Genomic DNA, 18,133 nt, shown 5'->3' with positions numbered 1-18,133 from the left:
AGTCCTTTTTTTTTTTTTTTTGGACCTGAGATTGGATTTCAGTTTACTGGATTTACCCACACTAACCAAGGCAAGTCTCAAAATTGTATTTCTTTGCTGAATAAATAATCAGGGCATCCTCTTTTCTTATTATAGAATAATGCATATTCGGCGTGTAAGATGAGAGTGCCTGCTTGGAGTGCTCAGAGCAAGAGAAAAAGAGAAGGAAATAAGCAGGTCTGACACTGCACCTTGTATACGACTACATCCTCCCCCTACCCCAAGGTTGTACAAGTGGTGGCCATCCACAAGTATTCTGAGTTATAACATGAGAAATATAGCCAAAGCGTCTTCTCTGCTGAGATGAGCTGAGGTTCCTAAGCTCTCCCTGGCTTCAGGAGGTTCTCAGGGTTGGGCCCCAGCAATTTTTCAGGGCATTGGGGAATCCTGAAGGCTGCGACTGAATTCCCGGTGAGGAGGCAGCGATGTACAGTTGCCTGGGCTTGTACTAGTTTCCATTCTATGCTAGGAATTGCTAGGACATTTTGTGATTCCAGCCCAGTTTTATCACACAGCAGAAGCCAGACCATGGACTCTGAAGTGGCCATCTCAAAAGTTTACTCTCTGATGCAAGCTTTTCTGCAGCCGGATGGCGGGTGCTGCTACAAGCCCACATGTAGCTGGACTCAATTTTCATATGCCTAACATGGCCACATCCTCAGCTCCCACAGACGTGCGTAATTCCACTGAAGTTAGTGGAGCTGTGCTTCTCTGCGCCAGATGAGACTATAGCCCTAGGCATAGCAAGCTGCAAGAAACAGTTTTAAAAGCTGCCTTTGAAAATGGGCAGGTGATTTCCTTACAAGCTCTTTTCCAACAGGGTTTTGCAAGCTAGATTTTTCATAGAGAATCAGTAATTGTGCATTGCTGAGGCCAACAGATGCACTCAAAATGTTGTGTTTCCACTTTCCAACCGAGTGGATTTAAAGCCCATTGTAAGACTGTTATGCGGAGGCATAGAGGGGGCGTGGAGACTGCCATTTATCCCATGATGTGGAATATGTTCTTATTACCTCATCTCCATCGCTGCTGTATAATAAATTATTCCGGTCTAAGTGCATGTTCACAATGCTGTTGTATTAATCTGCTGTTTTTGCACAGGGAAAGTGTTTGCTTTGCCTAATAGACCTGAGCTGAATAACAAGAAAAGCTGGAAGAGGTTTAAGGAAGCACTGGCCTTTGCATTTTACCAGGCCTGCTTGCTTTTAGTTGGGATCTCATCACAAATATTTGCTGCTTCTGTCATTCTGAATTCACCTGTTTCCATTCTCCATCATTCAAAATGCAGAATGCCACACTTGACCTTATACTCCTTTTATAACCAATCCAGTGAACCTTAATTGTTCATTAAAAAAATAAGTCCTCTTCCAGCTCCCCTGATTGGCACTGTTTAGTGCTATGTGTATGCATTTACTGTTGTTTAGAATGGTTCCTGTTCATTTGTAGTTGATGAATATACGGATGAGTTATGGCTTTGTTTCTATTATTTATATACTTCATATTTAAACCTGCTGCAGAACAGGAATCTAATTTTAGAAAAGAAATATGCAGGTGAAACCAGACAAATTGAAAACTAAACATCAACTGTATAATATGTTTTCTTATCGGGAACATAAATAGTATCTTAGAATACTAATGGATGCGCTACATATATTAATGAGGTTTTTACCATATACTGCATATCAAAGGATCCCTTTTCCTTTACCATTAAGATATTCAATATTCATTTTGCATTCAGCGCCAACAGCTACAAATTGATAGCTCGCAGTTAGGAAATAAATGGCTATAAACTAGTTGCTACTTAACGTTTTCATCCCAACAAAGGATTTTGGAAGGATGGATAATTTAGATCTTTGAGCCTCAACTATAAATAAACAGCAACTGCTTTATAAATCCCACTCTGCAGTAGTTTAAGATTGTACTGCAAATCTGACAAATGATTTGCAAAAGCAAATGATGAACCCTTATTACCAAGACACTCTTTAACTTAATCCAAAACAAGATTCCTGGGTAATTTTGCATACACTATAAAGATTGATAGCATGGCTCTTGCCTGGCAGCTTTCAGATGTTTGACTGGATCGGAAATGGCATTCAGGCATGATTAAAGATTCAGTTGGGCTTCTCAGAAATTCTTTATCCCGTGTATTCATCATCCTAACTCACTGCCTTTGTTACAGGTTAAAGATGGGTGACCCCAGCTTCAGTGATTAGTACCACAACATCCAACTCTCAGCCTTAGAAAGAAAATGTTCGGGTTTCCCAGAGCTTTCTCACTTTTTATAAGCATGTTTTGCTTTTTTATCAGCACAGGTCATGGAGCGTTGTTGACAACTGACAAGCTCATTGTTTAAGGCTTTTTTTAACAAAGTTGTTAATGTTAATTCTTTTATAGAGCTCTTTAATCTTTTTCAAATTATGTACTGACATGGCACAAAACGGTTTGGCATTGAAAGTCATTCGATGGTGATTAAAGTGCTCTTTTTATCATTTTAAGAATGTTTCATCTCGTATCAACAGCCTGGAATTGTTTACTAATTAGACTCCCTAACATCCTGTTGTCTTGTGCTGATGATATGTGAACTGCAGAGCTGATGAGTAAAAAAATTATAACTTGTTACTAAACTGTCATAATATCTTACCATATAAAGATGTCACTCAAAGGATTGTGCTGATAAGGGATGAATTCTGTTTGCTGGGAAACAGTGTCCTCTCATCTTAGTTATGGTAGTGTTGGGATCTGTTCATAGATTTCTAGGGTTGGAAGGGACCTTGTAGATCATGGAGTCTGACCCCCTGATCTAGGCAGGAAAGAGCACTGGGGTTAAATAATCCCAGCCAGGTGCCTGTCTAATCTCTTCTTAAACACCTCCAAGGTAGGGGAGAGCACCACCTCCCTTGGAAGCCCATTCCATATTTTGGCAACCCTCACCGTAAAGAATTTCTTCCTGATATCCAATCTAAATCTGCTCCCCTTTAGTTTGTGGCCATTATTTCTAGTAACACCGAGGGGTGCCCTGGTAAACAGAGTATCCCCAATTCCCTGCTGACCACCCCCCCGATGCATTTGTAGACAGTTTGGATCTGTATTCCAGATTTTCCTAAAGCATTTGAGTTTCCAATAGGAACTAAAATTGTGCTTAGTCCCTACATGGCCTTCTTACTGCAATGAGGCAGCATGGGCCAATGGTCTATGGATGCAACTGAGAGCCATTCACTTTTCTTGACATCATTTCTCCCTGTAGCCTTGGGCAAATGATATAGGCCTAAATTATCAAAGGTCTTGCTGTGCCTACCTCCTACTTGTTAATGAGTTAAATGCCTCAGTACCTCTGAGGAGCTGGGCCTTAACTTCTTTCTCTCAGTTTTTCCATCTGATGAAATGGGGACAATACTGACCTAGTTCTAGGGAGCACCAGAGGTTTAATTAGTTAATGTTTGTGCACTGCTCTGATGATGCTAAGTGCTAAGTATGCTTAGCTTCACCCACCACACTGTCAGCTTTTGTGGGATAAATATGATTTCCATTTCCCTTCTTAAGGATAAAAAAAAAGAGTTCTTTGCTTGCAAAGAAAAAGCTGCTGTGCTCTTTCCTCCAAAACAGCCAACACAATGAGTGAAGTGTTTAGAAGTAGGTAAAGTAGCACTTGACCCAAAAGCAAATGGCACGTTGCTCATGTGGCGTTCTCAAAGGAACAGAGGCAGCTTTAAATGATAAAATATTTCAGTCTTCCCCTGATACATTCTTTCATCTTTTAAACAAATATCCCAGAGGACACACAGGAGAGACTCCCAGTGACTTCTTTGACAGTTGTGTGCGCGCCCGGGCTCCCTCAGTTTTATTATGGGTTATTTGGCTGCTATTAATTACCGAGGTTTTCACTGAAAAGTAATAGAATTGGGCTCATCTCAGATTAAAGTTGTTGGGTTTTAGGTTTTTTTTTAAATCTTCCATTTTGTGAATTAGCTGAGTTCTGCTTGAAGCACACCTGAATCTAAGTTGACCATAATGCAGCTTTTCAGTAATAGCATAGTAACTAGTCTTTTTCTTTCATCACGTTAGTTTTATTTTTCATTTAGAAAAAAAGTCCTATAGAACTGAATACAAAAAGCTTATAACCTTTTGTTAAGTCTTTTGGACCATCCTCTATACACGGAAGATCGATCATATCCATGCAGGGAAACTCTCTGATGGTTCAATCAGTCTATAGAAAATCTGCCATTCTCTCCTAAATAATATGGATTTTGAATGTAATTTCTATAGAACCCCATTTCATTTCTATAGGTACTACTGTAATATATAAGATTATTTCATAGGAGTATTTTAATAGATTATTTGGTTTAATAAAAGCATTACTAATTAGCACACTAACTTTTAAAAAAGATCTTTTGGTTTGGTAAGAGCTGTATGTTTCTTAAAATACTTAATACTAGCCCATTTGGTTTTGTCCCAGGATTAGGTTGCCATAGGGGAACATTTCTAAGTCACAGCGTTCATCGTTATTGACTTATTCCCATCTGAAGAGAAAAACATGGGTCCTGCTAGCTAATTACCCCCTGCTTTTTTTTTTTAGCATGTTGTGTAAGTTAAGAACGAATAGGAAACCCATCTTGAAGATGATTTAGGCTTTTTAGACAGTTTTGACACTGGAAGATGACAATGTTAGGTAACTCTCTTTGGTCCCCATTCACTCAACTCCTGGTTGATCCTTAGGTGTCATGATTATAATTACTGGATCTGAGAAGAAAATAATTTGAAGGAAAACATTAGAGATTAAAGCCCATTCCTACTCCCCATGAACTCATCTTCTTGTGGTACCATCTACTTTCTCTTTGGTTACCTTTTCTATTGTACTTGGCAGTCTCTTTTGTTCTGATTCCTATCAGATTATAATTAGGTACCACAAAAAGGACTAGTCTGCATACGTGATCATAAGATGCCAGATAAACAGTATCAGTTTTAAATTAGAGCTGCATGCACGATGTCTTGCTATGAATTCCTATTATGTTTTTAATTACAGCTTGCAAAGCAAAGCTTTGTCTTTTCTCTCTACAGCCTTTTTTGACAGAGGTTTGTCAATCTGAATGAGATGCTCCCACATCACATCTGCATGAGCTCCAAAAAGTTGGGGGCCCTTATTATTCTAATTTCCATCACAGAATTCAAACGTGATCCATTCTGCTTCTTTGCGCTTAGATTTTGGATGACAAAAGTCACCTGCACAGCTCTGATCTATCCGCTGTATTTCTTACAGATCTGTTAGTTTCCTCAAGTAGGTCTTAAAGGGTAGCAAAACTGCTGCAAAGCCTTGAGTCTCCGCAAATCAAGAACTTCACTTGCTGCGCGAAGCGGAGAAACATTTTGACACAGCAGTGGTGACAACTGCCACAGTAAGGTTGTTGATCAAAGATATACAGACAGTTTTGGCACAGCTCCCAATTGCACTTTACATGATAGGCTTTAACTGAAGTGCCCGGGTTAATTTTGTACAAGAGGTTTTAAAAAAAATAAAAATAAAACATCAGTCTGCATTGCTTATCAAGGTTAGGAAATCGTGGAAATCAAGGCGTTTGGTCATTATTTTCTGCACTGTAAAGGAAAACACGTAAAGCAGTGTTTTCCTTTTTTTCCCCCGGTGTAATAATAACAGCTGGATAATTTCGATGGTATTAACTCAGGCAAGATACTTGCAGAAGTTGAAGTATTTTCTGAGCAAAGACGACCCAGGATTTGGATCGATGCATTTTGGTTTTGCTTTGAGAGATGAATACGTCGTTATCAAGGTGCATTAAAATGAGCTTCCAGAAAGTCATGTGCTAGCCTTAACATTGTCATACTGTAAGTGAACTGTCAGCTGCAATGCTTTTTATTGATATTTTAATAAGACGCATGGTTTCACAGGACCACAGTCAAAATTACAACTATAATATATATATATCCTTTTTTTTTTTTTAATTCTAGCAACAAGGAGCTGCCACAACTGTCTACTGTGCCACTGCTCCAGAGCTGGAGGGCCTGGGAGGACTGTACTTCAACAACTGCTGTCGCTGCTTGCCATCACAAGAGGCCCAGAACGAAGTGACGGCTGCAGCCTTGTGGGAACTGAGCGAGAGACTGATCCAAGAACGAATTGGCAGGCAGTCCAAATAACAGGGAGCTCCTGTAAGGATCAAAACACACAGAGTATGTGCACACTAGAAAACTGCCAACACTGGAACCTATCCAATCTTATCATCTAGAGGGTTTCCATATACCTCAGATACAGATTAACCAGTGTTAAATGAAATAATAGCAGTCACAACATAGTGAAAAATGTTAAGTACCAATGGGAAATGGGGAATACTGTGGGTTAAAGGGACAATATCGCTTTCTGGGGCTTAGTTAGTCTTGGTTCTCTTTCTTTTGATTATAGCCTGTTCAAAGTGTAACCCAAGGAAGCATCTTTTATGTTATTTTAGAACAGCAATGCTGAGAATATTTTTGCTGCTTTAATGAATGGCTAAAAACATAGCCCGATACGGGATTTCCTTTCTATTTTGGTAATTATTCGCGGTTAGCTGTTATGCATTGATCATGATAGCTCCATTTATGCTTTTCCCTAAAAATTTTTACCGGGTGTGGCAAATACAAATGAGAGGAAGGAGGAAGGAAAGCTTTCCTGCCCTTGGCCGCTAGCTACAAATATAACTGCGCTGTCTAGAAAAAGAAGGTGCAAGAAGACATCCAAACAGAAATGGCAGAGTCACTGCTAGTTAAATATTGCAGGTTTTCCTTAAAAGATTATAATAAAAGATACGTTGTAAACCATTCCCTAAATACCGCAGGGGTAGGAAAGATGGTGTTGTCTCCTTAAGAACACACAAGGGTGTAATCAGGGGTTTAAATGTTATTCCATCCATGTCTTGGTTCACAGTTTTAAGAAGTTTTTTGTTTTTTAAAGGTCTTTAAAGGTTCACAGTTTCTCAGTTCTCCTGATACTGTATCCTGTTCAGCTTTTTTTTTTTTCCTTTCAATTTAAATTTAGTAAAAGAACATGCTTGAATACTGTCACCTGAAGAGAAAGTTTGTCTCATTGCTGCAAATGTTTTAGTTCCATATTTTTTTTTTTTTTTTTAATTTTAAATTTAGAAAAAGAACATGCTTGAATACTGTCACCTAAAGAGAAAGTTTGCCTCTTTCCTGCAAATGTTTTAGTTCCATATTTTTTTTTTTTTTTCCTTTCATTTTAAATTTAGAAAAAGAACATGCTTGAATACTGTCACCTAAAGAGAAAGTTTGCCTCTTTCCTGCAAATGTTTTAGTTCCATATTTTTTTTTTTTTTTTTAGAAAAGAAAACTTGAGGAAAAATAAAGAGCTTCTTGTTGATGTCATGAAAACGCTGTTTTTTTTTCTGGTTTCTTTCCGAGTTCATTTATGTGTGTTTGTGCTTTATAGCTGTCTTCACGCCAGAACGTTGTCCGAAGCCATCAGCATTCCAGCATTGTTTTCTGTAAAGAAAAAAGAAATAAAGATTTTTAATAGCGCCTTATTTTGCTCTGTTGCTGTTTATGATTTATTGACAACAGATATTCTTCATCGAGATTCAGGAAGTGGCTTAGTTTGATTAGCTGCTGAGTGCATGTTCAAATCCAGCAACGTACTCGTCAGAAATAAATAGCCGTGGTGCCCTCCCCATATAACGCATGCCAGTTTTAATAACGATGATGGTAATAATAAATAATAATACACATGTACGATTCAGTTTGTTCTGAGTGCTTTTCTTTTTAGCTTGTATGTAAAGGCAGTCAGGATGCAGGCAGCAAACCTTTCAGGCCCGCACAGAAACGCCCATCTCTCTTGCGGGCACGTGCTGAGGCTGGCCGAAATCCCCGAGACTGGCTGCTATGGGACTGTCTACGATATTCAGTTCTTCCAAACAGATTTTGGGTGTGAATGGTGGAGCCACTGTCCTGAGATCCCTGCACCACCCACCAGAGTTGGTCCTATGTGGGGCAAACAAATCCATCCTTGCCAAGGACGAGACCCAGGCCAGTTCACCAGCCACCCTTGTCACCTCTGTCCATTATCCCTCAGCCACTAATAACCTCTCCTGCTTGATATTTGACTGCTGGCATGACATTCCCAGTACAGCCAGTGCAGTGTTTATAACATCTGCGTAGACATTTCAAGAAGTAAGTTATTCTCTCGGTGCCCTCCCCCCAGATTATGAAAGACACGGATCCTCATCCAGGCCAATGGGAGATCCCCTTTTTTTTTCCTTTAATCCTTCAGACCTCCCTAATACCTAGACCGATTTCCTTTAAAATTTCCACGCTGAAATGATATCATGCCTGAACATTACCAGTGCAAGGGAAAGTGAAGATGGGATCAAAGCCAGGCTCAAAAAGAAAGACTAGTTGAAGTTTAGACAGTCTAGAAACTAAACGGCACTTACCACCTGTTCAACTGCCCCAAGAGTTGCACTGGGTTTTCTTTTCATAGCAAAAATAAAAAAGGATTAATCTAATACATGAATATTAATGGATCTAAGACGACAGAGAAACACTGCAGCACAGGATGCCATTTCTAGGTTAGATATGCAGAGTAATTAAACACTGCTGGGAGCACTATATTTTTCCTAAGGCCTTGGGCCTTATGCTCCATTTAGGCAGACATTAATACCCAATAATGCACATGCTGTCATTTCTAAGTGCTGCAATGTGGTAGGCTTTTATGAGAATTTGGTATTTAGCAAGATTGCTTTCCTTCAAAGACTATCTGTTTTTGCCTTCTCCATTGTTCATTTTGGGTTTTAAAAAGTGAAAGCATTTTTAATCTTGCAGATAGCCTTAGCTTTCATTGCTATGGCGGTGCTTCTGAGTTTGCTCAGCTTACCAGGTTCATTTGACACTTATGCCTGTAGCTGGTTACCAAATGCTTATTGACGCTAGTATGCTACTGTATCCAGAATTTTAATGTTGACATTTTCTCCCAGTCAAAGCCCGAACCATTTTTTTTCCTCTCTATGCTGTGCTGAAATAGCCTACATAAAACAAAATTTCCTCTCTTCCTCCAAACAAAGGAGCTCACTTGGTGCAGAGTAGCAGAATATTTGTTTTTGTAGCAGAATTTGTCAAAATAATTTTGCATACACATATGCACGCGCACACAGCTTGATAGCCACACAGAAAGGAAAAGGCTAGTGGGATTAGAAATGCAGAACGAGTTAAAAGAAACCCCCCCCCACTCTACTCTGATAAATTGTTCATGTCCTAGGTGAGTCTAAACCAGTGGCTTTGAAAGTTGCTTTGTATTTTGGTGTAAATTTTGGTACATTTGCAATTGATCAGCTTCATTTATTGACCAGTTTTTATTTTTTCCACCTGATTTACCTGAATCGATATCTGCAAGTGTTACCCCACGGTTGATTGATTCCAGTATTCATTAAAGTTAGTTAAATACTCAAGCCATACAAGTCTAATGGAACAGCAGACTCTGAAACCTTGACTGATCTTGTATCAGCAAAATCAAAAAAAATACTGAATAATGGAACACAGGTGATGTTACCTATCATTTTGGCAAAATTGTAATTTTGGTGATGTTGCCTATAATTTTGGCTTTCTTCAAACACATGCTAGTATTGATAGACATTTTTAATTCACATCCATTAAAATATATAGAGAAAGGGATAAAAAAATGTGCTGCTGTTTTATTGAGCTGTTTGTCTTCTTAGTCAGGGGCCACCAAGACGCCAACAGCTAGTATACTTCCTACTCTCATGCTGTAGGATTTGTCACATGAGGTTTTCTTCCCTCCTTCCTGTTCTTGCTTGTTCAGATCAACCATTCCCTTTTAAATCCCACAACTCTACATGCAGTAGGTGGGGTCTTATTTCTGCATTGTATTCAGACACGTGGATGAGCAGCCTCCTTTGCCACCAGCCAGTGGGCCAGCAGGTAGTACTCCAGAGCCAGGGTACAATCCTGGCACCAGTAAGGTCAATACCAAAATTGCATTTTCCATCTGTGGTGCTACTGTTATCTCTACCATGTGGTGGTTTTGGAGGATTATTGCTGTGATGGACCTGAAATCTAGTTATATATCCCAACAGTGAGACAACCAGAAATCAATGTCCAAGGGAAGTGGTGCTCGCTCCTACCCTGGGATTCTTCAGAAGGAGGGTAGACGATCACCTAGCCAGGGTCATTCGACCCCAGTACTCTTTCCTGCCCAGGGCAGGTGGTCGGACTTGATGATCTACTTGGGTCCCTTCCGACCCTACCAACTATGAAACTATGAAAACAGCCCAAATGACCACACTGGTCAAGTTTTGGGGTTTTTTTTTTTTACAGCAGAGAAGACAAATCCTCATATTCTGCAACCAGGTAGGTATTTTATTTGAGAGAGTCTTTCCAGCACCACAATAATTTCACCTACGTCAAGGCTGAATAACTTCCTGTCAGCTGTTAAGCTCATGACCTTTCAAGCTAAACACACTTTTACCAACTAGTTTACCACTGGAATGATCAATATCTGGACAGATTCTGGACAGATCTTACTTTGTCCTTTAGTTTTGCTTGTGTCTTTAGACTTGATAATTATTTCTGGCTGGCAAAAAATTACCTATCCATTTTATGTTCTGTACTTATCTTGACAGGATTATATATTCATAATTTGAACAGCAGTCTACCAGCCATACATACTGTGCACATGTCCTTCACATCAGCCTGAATTTAAGCTACAGTAATTAGGCTTTCTCCTTATGTATTTTTTTAAGCGTAGTATAAGTAAAGGTACTGAATGCAATGTTTGTACTGTGACTCTGGGAAGCCCTGCAAAAAGTTGACCCTTTTCCAGGTTCCTTGTCTGATTTAAGTGTGTATTTTATTTAGGTTTAAGTCTGACTTTGTATGCACTTTCTCTAAAAATCAGGTCTCCCAAACTACAATGAAAGCTGAGAAAAAATTCCTCTATTATTTTGAAGCCAAGATGCTCTGAGAGGGTAAAGCACATTAGTAGCACCAGTTATTTATAAGAATAGTATGCTTGTGGTTTTCATCTTGAAAGAGCCCAGATAGGTATTTTTACAAATAAGATTCATTTCAGTCACTGCTGAATTTCTGCCCTCTTTCCATGCAGCAGCTGGTTGGAGAAATGAAAGGTAGTTGTCCTTGGGAGCTGCACATAGCTACCCAGCATTGTGACTAGAACAGCACAGGTGATTATCCAGCCATAATTCCTTCCACCTCCAAAACCAGCCTGCAGAAAATTAAATTAAATCTCTACCTATCTGGTGCCCCAGTTGGCATGGTAAGTTACTATGTGGCTCTGCCCCCTCACTTGTCTGTGTCTTAGGTACTTCGACAGATCTGAGTGGCCGAAGTCTGAAGGTAAGAAGCACATGCAGGTCAGCCAAGACACCAGGGCTAGGGACAGACATTCAAAAAGCCTGAGCCTGAATTGAGTCAATCTTTGCAGGTTAGTCTAACCTGGCTAGACTAAATCAATTTTGTAACCAGACAGACATCCCAGAAATGCAGGCACATACCTGCGGTGGCTCAAGCTAGAAGCAGCCCTCCCTTCCCTTCCACAGAGCTGAGCTGAGGGAGGGCATGGCCAGCTCCCAGCAGGACACTAGAATAGGGAGGGGTTCCCCCCCTCCTGACCAACCCAGCAAGGAATGTTTATCACCCCTAACTCAGTGTTTATTGGCCCATTAAGAAAACAACAGAGGGACATTACCAGCTACCTGTTGATTCTGCCTTTGTCCCATCTGCCACAGCAGGGACCGTAGCCAGCATGTGTTCTGCTAGCTAATGCTGAGAGGTGTCTGAGAGGGAGGGGGGAATACCTGCTTAGCAGAGAGTGGGAGGCAGGGAGCAGAAGCCAGGTAGGCATCTGCAGTGTCTGCCTGAGCTGCAGCCAGGAAGCAGAGGGGAGGGGCCGGCCCTGCTGTGGAACCAACAGACCCGCCCAGCCCAGAGAGCATGCTGGGATGCTGGGGGAGTCTGGTTTAACTTAAACCAGCAAGGGGTCTGGGACAGTGTATAAACCGGTTTGAGCCAAATCAGTTAAGTCTGATACTACATTCAACCAGGTTTATCTCAGACCGGTTTTAGCCACCGGTTTATGTGCACTGAACGTCTGTTCTGTTACAGGTTGAAACCAGTTTCTGATCACTTAAACCGGTTTGTATGTAATGTCTGTCCCTAGCCCAGAAACTAGTCACCGCTGTAAAAATGCAAGGAGACGACCACAAAATGTAGCAGGCTGCAGGCAAGCGCAATGGCAGCAGGTCTCACACAAGTGATTTAACTTAGTAGGGAGGGGTCTGGTCATCTAGGCTTAGGGGCCACTGCTCCCCCACCTCCCTGCCTGTCTTCATCTTTGTCGCTTAACAATGGTGAGCATTTACTATATTCTCATTATTGTACTACCCTGGCCCCGTGCCAATTAACTGGCCAAGCAGCGGCCTCAAGCTGCAGCTTGTGCTCTGTGCTTTTGTTCTCACCCTCCCCTGACTCTCTTAATTCAGAACCTGAAAAATAAACTGTCTTCTTTCCTTTCCCTCCTGCCCCACAAACTTTGCTGCAGCCAATGTGGGAGGAAGGCACACAAGCACTGGATGAGGCCCTTAGGTTTCTTTGCCGAGCAAGCCTTGTCCCTGTGAGAAAGACAACTACCACGTCCAATAGCACTGAGACCGAAAGGGGATACTAACAGCATTAGACTGCTCAATCTGAATCTCAGCCTGGGTGCATACACATTACTCTAGTTACTCTCCCACAGATCAGCATTTAGGGCAGACACTCAGGGCGCCTGGCTTATACAACGATGGGAATATTTGAAATATGACAGGCAGATGGATAGATGCCTGCTGCCATCCTCCTCTACAGGAGATTGAATAAAAAAATAACACCAAAAAAGCATGCAGCTATAGGAGACAGTATGGTCTCCAAAACAGTAGCGCCTTTGTTTTTAACAATGCACGCCACATTTTTAGTGGATGGCTTTTCTGGGTTGCTCTAGTTTTAAGGGGATAGCATCAGAAATAAGGATGGTTGCTTTTGCAGAGAGCTTTCCAACTGGTGTTTCATGAATTAGCTCCATGCTTTAAAAGAGGAGATTGCTCTGGCAGAGAGCAGGGTAGTTGTAAAAGTGTCAAGGTGTTATGAATGTCCTGATGATAGAGCCCAGTTGTTATCTGCTGGGTAGTGAGGGAGGATAGCTAATGATGTGCAGCATGTAAACCGTTTGTTGCTCTAATCCATCTGTGTGGAGAGGAGTGAAAAAAGAAGGGAGAAATCCAGGGAAAATTACTTGGACAGCTGGAGATAAAGTGTATACTGATGGAGTCATCCAGAGGTAGCTGTCAACATGAGCAGTGTTTGCATATAATACAAGCAATTCACAAGGCTTTTTTGGGCTGTGCAAAGAACTTGATTAAAACACAATATCCTCTTACCAATTGGGCTCTGTTTTAAGTGAGGAATGTGATTTTAATCAATTCATGGCTGGGTGGCGCAGCAAAGTGTTAAGAACGTACCAGAGATCAGGCTAAATCCAGCTAAAACAAGACGTACAGATCCCTTTGGAGAACCTGAATTAAATGAGAAGCAGTCATTTTATTAATTCTGCTGTATTTTATAGACCTTTTATATGGAACATTACCCATACAACTTCACTATCTAATTAAAAAGGGCTCTTATCAATTTGCTGGGCAGTTGCTTATATAAAAAAAGGAAATAATAATTAAAAAAAAAAATCCCTGAAAAATCAGTCAGTTAAAAGGGGTAAACACAACAGATTATCAACTGTTTGATGAGAATATTAGTTGGTAATCACGACTCTTGTAAAAGAGCTATAAAAATTAAACGTAAGATTCAGCAGTTGCCTTTGAAGCGGTTAGTACCTTTTGACTGTTTTTGTACTGTTCTCATTAGGTCTTTTTAGTCTTGTGCACCTTATATGCCACTATCTCATGCATAGGCTGGTGTGAATGTGGCTGTAATTAGGTTCCTTGTACAATTTATAGAGCCATGCCTCACACCCAGCCCTGCTTCCCTTGGCTTTTGTTCAGTAGTACTGCCTTTTGAGAACCTGCCACTACAGATCTGCAACCCTCTCAGCTTTGGCCAAGAAATCAGTGCAAGACTTAGCTGGATAACGCCTGAGTTATTAGCAGCAATCGCAGCCAGTGCCCCTACTGAGATGCCTCCCCAAATGCATTGCACCAGGTGCAGTACAACAGGGAATAAGAGATTTCCCCTTTCCCAAAAAACTGGAAGGGCAGATGATAACAGGTAGTAAAGAATGTGATGACCTCCACTTGACTTACAGGAAAATAAGACAGTGCGTCATTCACGGCCAGATCGAGTAAGAGTTAGGCACTGCAGGGCCTATGTGCAAAAGGTAGAGTGGCCATTGGTCCTGTTTTGTACTGGACTGTCCTGTTTTTAAACCCTTTGTCCCCTGGCCAAGGAATGGACTGCAAAATGTCCTGTTTTTCAGTTCACTGGTGGAAATGCATGTCAGTCATTTGTCCTCGCAATGCTATTAGCTATGCCTAGAAGTAGGGCGGTGCACAGCCAGGAGGAGCAGGGCTCTGAGTGACCAGGAAGGGAGGTGGCCTTTTTGTGATGGCCCCACCCCTTGCTGCTGATTAACCAAGGGGCCCAACGGCCCCACCCCTCGCTGCCGATTGGCCAAGGAGGTGGCAGCTCTGACCTTCACTGATGATTGGCAGAGGGGGACCAGTGGTTTCCCCCCACTCCACCAAGTGGATGTCCTGTATTCTGGGGGTGCATCAGTGGCCACCCTAGCAAAATGCATGTGTGTATGTCCAGAAAGAGGTTTGGTGAATTCCAGTCTGTCATAGGCACCTAACCGAGGACACATGGCCAGCACCTGAGGCTAGCAGAGAGGTAGGATTTCATGCATATATACCAAGCTAGCTGTGAATGAGCAGGGTTTGAATTGCACTCCGACTCCTGGTGGGGGTGGGGGGGCGGTCTGTAGCGGTAGCAGCTGGAAGCTGGAAGGAGCTGCCACTGCCACCGCCTGAGCTGCTTAGAAAGGATTGAGGTGGGCCAGGGGCTCTCATCTCTTATGGAGGGAATTATGGGGGCGGCCCCCTGAGCTCCCCCATATTTTGTACCATGTGAATGAATGAGCATGGGTACTAAAGCCAAAGACTTAGCATATTAGCAAAGCGGTCCACCCAGGCAGATATACCCTGCTGCTTAGCTGCACACTTGGATGATTTGGGGCTGCTAGTTTATTCCAAGTTAGCTCAGGTGTCCTTGGGCCATGTACCTCAAAAGGCATCCAGTGTGCCACTACACACATGAAGTCAGAGCTGGCCTCAGGGATAATGGTAACTTAGGTGAACTTTTATTTTGGTGCCCTCCCCGCCCCCCAGTGACACTGCTGCAGGTAGAGGTGGGCGGGCAGGGGCGCAGGATTGGAGAAGGTGCCATCCCAGCTACGCTGCCCGGCTTGGTTCCTTGCCTGAGCAGTGCTCTCGGGGACACCAGCTCCCAAGCTGTGGGCAGATGGTGCTGCCTCTCCCCCACATTGCTCCCCAGTGGTTCCTGGGGTGGGCTGCACCGAGGGGGCTGCTGTGGCAGGCCAGGGACACATCCTACCCTAGCCTGACCCTGGTGCGGGGCTAGGGCTGAGCTGAGGCTGCGTGGGCAGGGAGCACTACAGGGTGGGGACTGGAGCAGAGCGGGGCACGTACCTGCTCCATGCTCCAGAAAGCATAGGACAGGGTGGCCTGGGCCGGGCCAGGCTGAGATGGGGACGCAGGGTGGAGCCAGATGTCAGAAAGGGAAAGTTTGTATGAGGGAAGAGCAGAAAGTTGACAGTCAATCAGGAAGTGGTGGAGCTGCCCCAACCTGCCTCCTGCCTCTTTCCACCCCCCCACACTGGGATCTTGGGGCAACGGGAGGGGGCAGGGGTGCTGCTCTGAGCCAGGGGCATATGAGGGGACCCCATAGGAGTGGAAGGGGGGCAACTGCTAGGCTCAGCCAACCCCTGCTGCACTGGGCACACGGTTGCTCTTGCTTGGGCCAGGGATCAGCCGGGGTAGAGGGGTATCTGATACCCCCCCGACCATGGCGCCCTGGGCGGACACCCACATCACCCACCTGGTTCTGCATGAAGTGCTGTTCATACTTGAAAAGAAAGGACCAAGTGGGAGGCTGGGGGCAGGCATGGCATGCCTCCCAATTCCCTTCCTGCACCCCATAAAACTTCGCTTTATGAGCAATACTGGATTTTACATGTGCAGGGTCTGCCAGGAGTTGTCTGCAGAGCCCAGACCCAGCAGTGACTGAACACCAGCGTTTTAGCATTTTGACTTAAATCCAGCGTAAACTTCTCCGTGACCTGTGGCCTGGGCTCAGTCTCTAGTGGACAACAGTCAGCCGTGCATCACAAAGCTACTCAGCCTGCTGAACGCTGCTCGCGAATTGTAGGTCACAGCTCAAAAGGAAGCTGAATTTAGCTTCAGTGAAAACTGAACTACCTCTCATCCTAGAGAAGGCTTTATTCCTGCCGCCCTCAGGAGTGAGGCCAATATAGCTGGGGCAGAGAGGCAAATGGGAAATGATACTGTCTCCAGTACACCTGGCCTACAAACAACAGAGAGGCATTTTCTTTCCATCCAAGCTGCTCCTTTAATCTCCTGTGAGCAGGAGAAACTCATGCATTACAGAGGCACAAAAACAAAAAGGCACAGAGAGGGGAGGGAGGGGGGTGGGCATGGGGAGAGAATAGTTGCGTTAGAATTAAGTGCTGTTTTTAATATGACACCTGTCAGACTTATTGTTAAAAATATGGAGAAAGGCTCCTTTCAGAAATAATAACATTGCAGCAAGGTTAGTTATAACACACTGAGTCCTGTCAACACCTGCAATTAGAACTTGTTTACTATCTAGCAAAATAGCTCTGCAGCATCAATGCTGTACGGACATCATGTGTTGTTTCCCCCCTGAACTGCAAGCTCTGGGATACGCCTCTGCTCTAATAAAGCCAAGCTTGGGGATTCTTCACCACAGTCCCATTACTTTCCTAATGACACTATCACCCAACCAGGGATTAAGTGCTGCTTTGCAGTCAACGCATGGTGTCACCAGATTTAGGCTGCTAAACAATTAAAGGGTCAATTTACAGCATGCTTATGGAGGAGGTGGTAGGCATGACAAGCAATGATAGGTTGTGATAAAGATGAACTGCCAGAGATGCATATATTCAGGGGCAAAAATTTCTGGCAGAACGCTATTAAAGGGCAGCTTTGTCCTTTACAATTAAATGCATTTGGTAGGAAAGTAATCCCCATCTCAGTACTTCCAATTCACAGCGGGATGACGTATTTCCCACCCCTCTAGCATGCCGGGGTCCGCTTCTGGCTGAGGCGATCGTCCTGCTTGTGCCACTGAGAAAAATTTGGTTCTGCAAGGGCTGCCAATTGTGGCACGTTATTTGTGAGTCATCAAGCGCTAGTAGTTAAGCGCAGACCACAAAATTAATTTCATTTATGCCTTCAGCCAGATTTCAAACAAAGACTCCGGAGACGTAAGGGATATTAATTTATTAAAAAGCAATAGCTTGATAATGCACACAATGATAGAATAAATGAATCTGTTCAATATCTTATAAAACAGTTGGCAATCACATAATAGAGCATTCATTGTCAATTTAGTAGCTTGTCTCATTATACTCTGCAAATAGTAGTAAAATGGTGTATTATTCATGAACCAACATGCTTTAATTACTTTTAGTGCACATTTATTTTTTCAAATGTAATATGAGTTAGATTCATCTCTAACTGTAACCAAGCTTATGAATCTGGAAGCAGTTACACAACCTGGAAGAGGCATTTTGTGAACACAGTAAATGGGTTTCTGGGAAGTCTGTAACATTTCTATATGCTAAAAATATATATATATATATCGTAACATGCTAAACTCATATACCACCCCAGAGCAGGACTGTATCTCAGAACATGTTTGACTTAGATGAAATAGCATTAGTTAATGACGCTATCAGACATAATTTCATGTGTCATAATTTGATGCTTTTAATCTGCTGTAAGAGTAAAAAAAAAAA

The 18,133-nt window shown here is 42.6% G+C and overlaps 2 protein-coding genes across 6 annotated transcripts in view; one reads left to right on the top strand and one right to left on the bottom strand.

Moving 5' to 3' along the window:
- WWOX (WW domain containing oxidoreductase) overlaps nt 1-7,568 on the top strand; it is a 795,240-nt gene extending 787,672 nt beyond the window's left edge. The window contains exons 7-8 of one of the 5 annotated variants that reach the window (XM_019505508.1): nt 6,001-6,201; nt 7,475-7,568. In XM_019505508.1, coding sequence (XP_019361053.1) covers nt 6,001-6,189 — 189 coding nt within the window. In that variant the 3' untranslated portion in view covers nt 6,190-6,201; nt 7,475-7,568. Of the gene's footprint in view, nt 1-6,000; nt 7,156-7,366 lie in introns of those variants that run through there. The other 4 variants (XM_019505506.1, XM_019505507.1, XM_019505505.1 and 1 more) reach the window with 4 other exon arrangements.
- Nucleotides 7,327-18,133, bottom strand: part of MAF (MAF bZIP transcription factor) — a 293,225-nt gene continuing 282,418 nt past the window's right edge. Inside the window, exon 3 of the mRNA XM_019505499.1 lies at nt 7,327-7,527. The gene's annotated coding sequence lies outside the window, so the exon portion shown is untranslated. The remainder of the gene's footprint in view (nt 7,528-18,133) is intronic.

Source organism: Gavialis gangeticus, unplaced genomic scaffold (genome assembly GCF_001723915.1).
Source record: "Gavialis gangeticus isolate Ggan-Ray unplaced genomic scaffold, GavGan_comp1, whole genome shotgun sequence".
Lineage (NCBI taxonomy): Eukaryota > Metazoa > Chordata > Crocodylia > Gavialidae > Gavialis > Gavialis gangeticus.
This window is presented reverse-complemented; position numbering and strand designations above follow the sequence as displayed.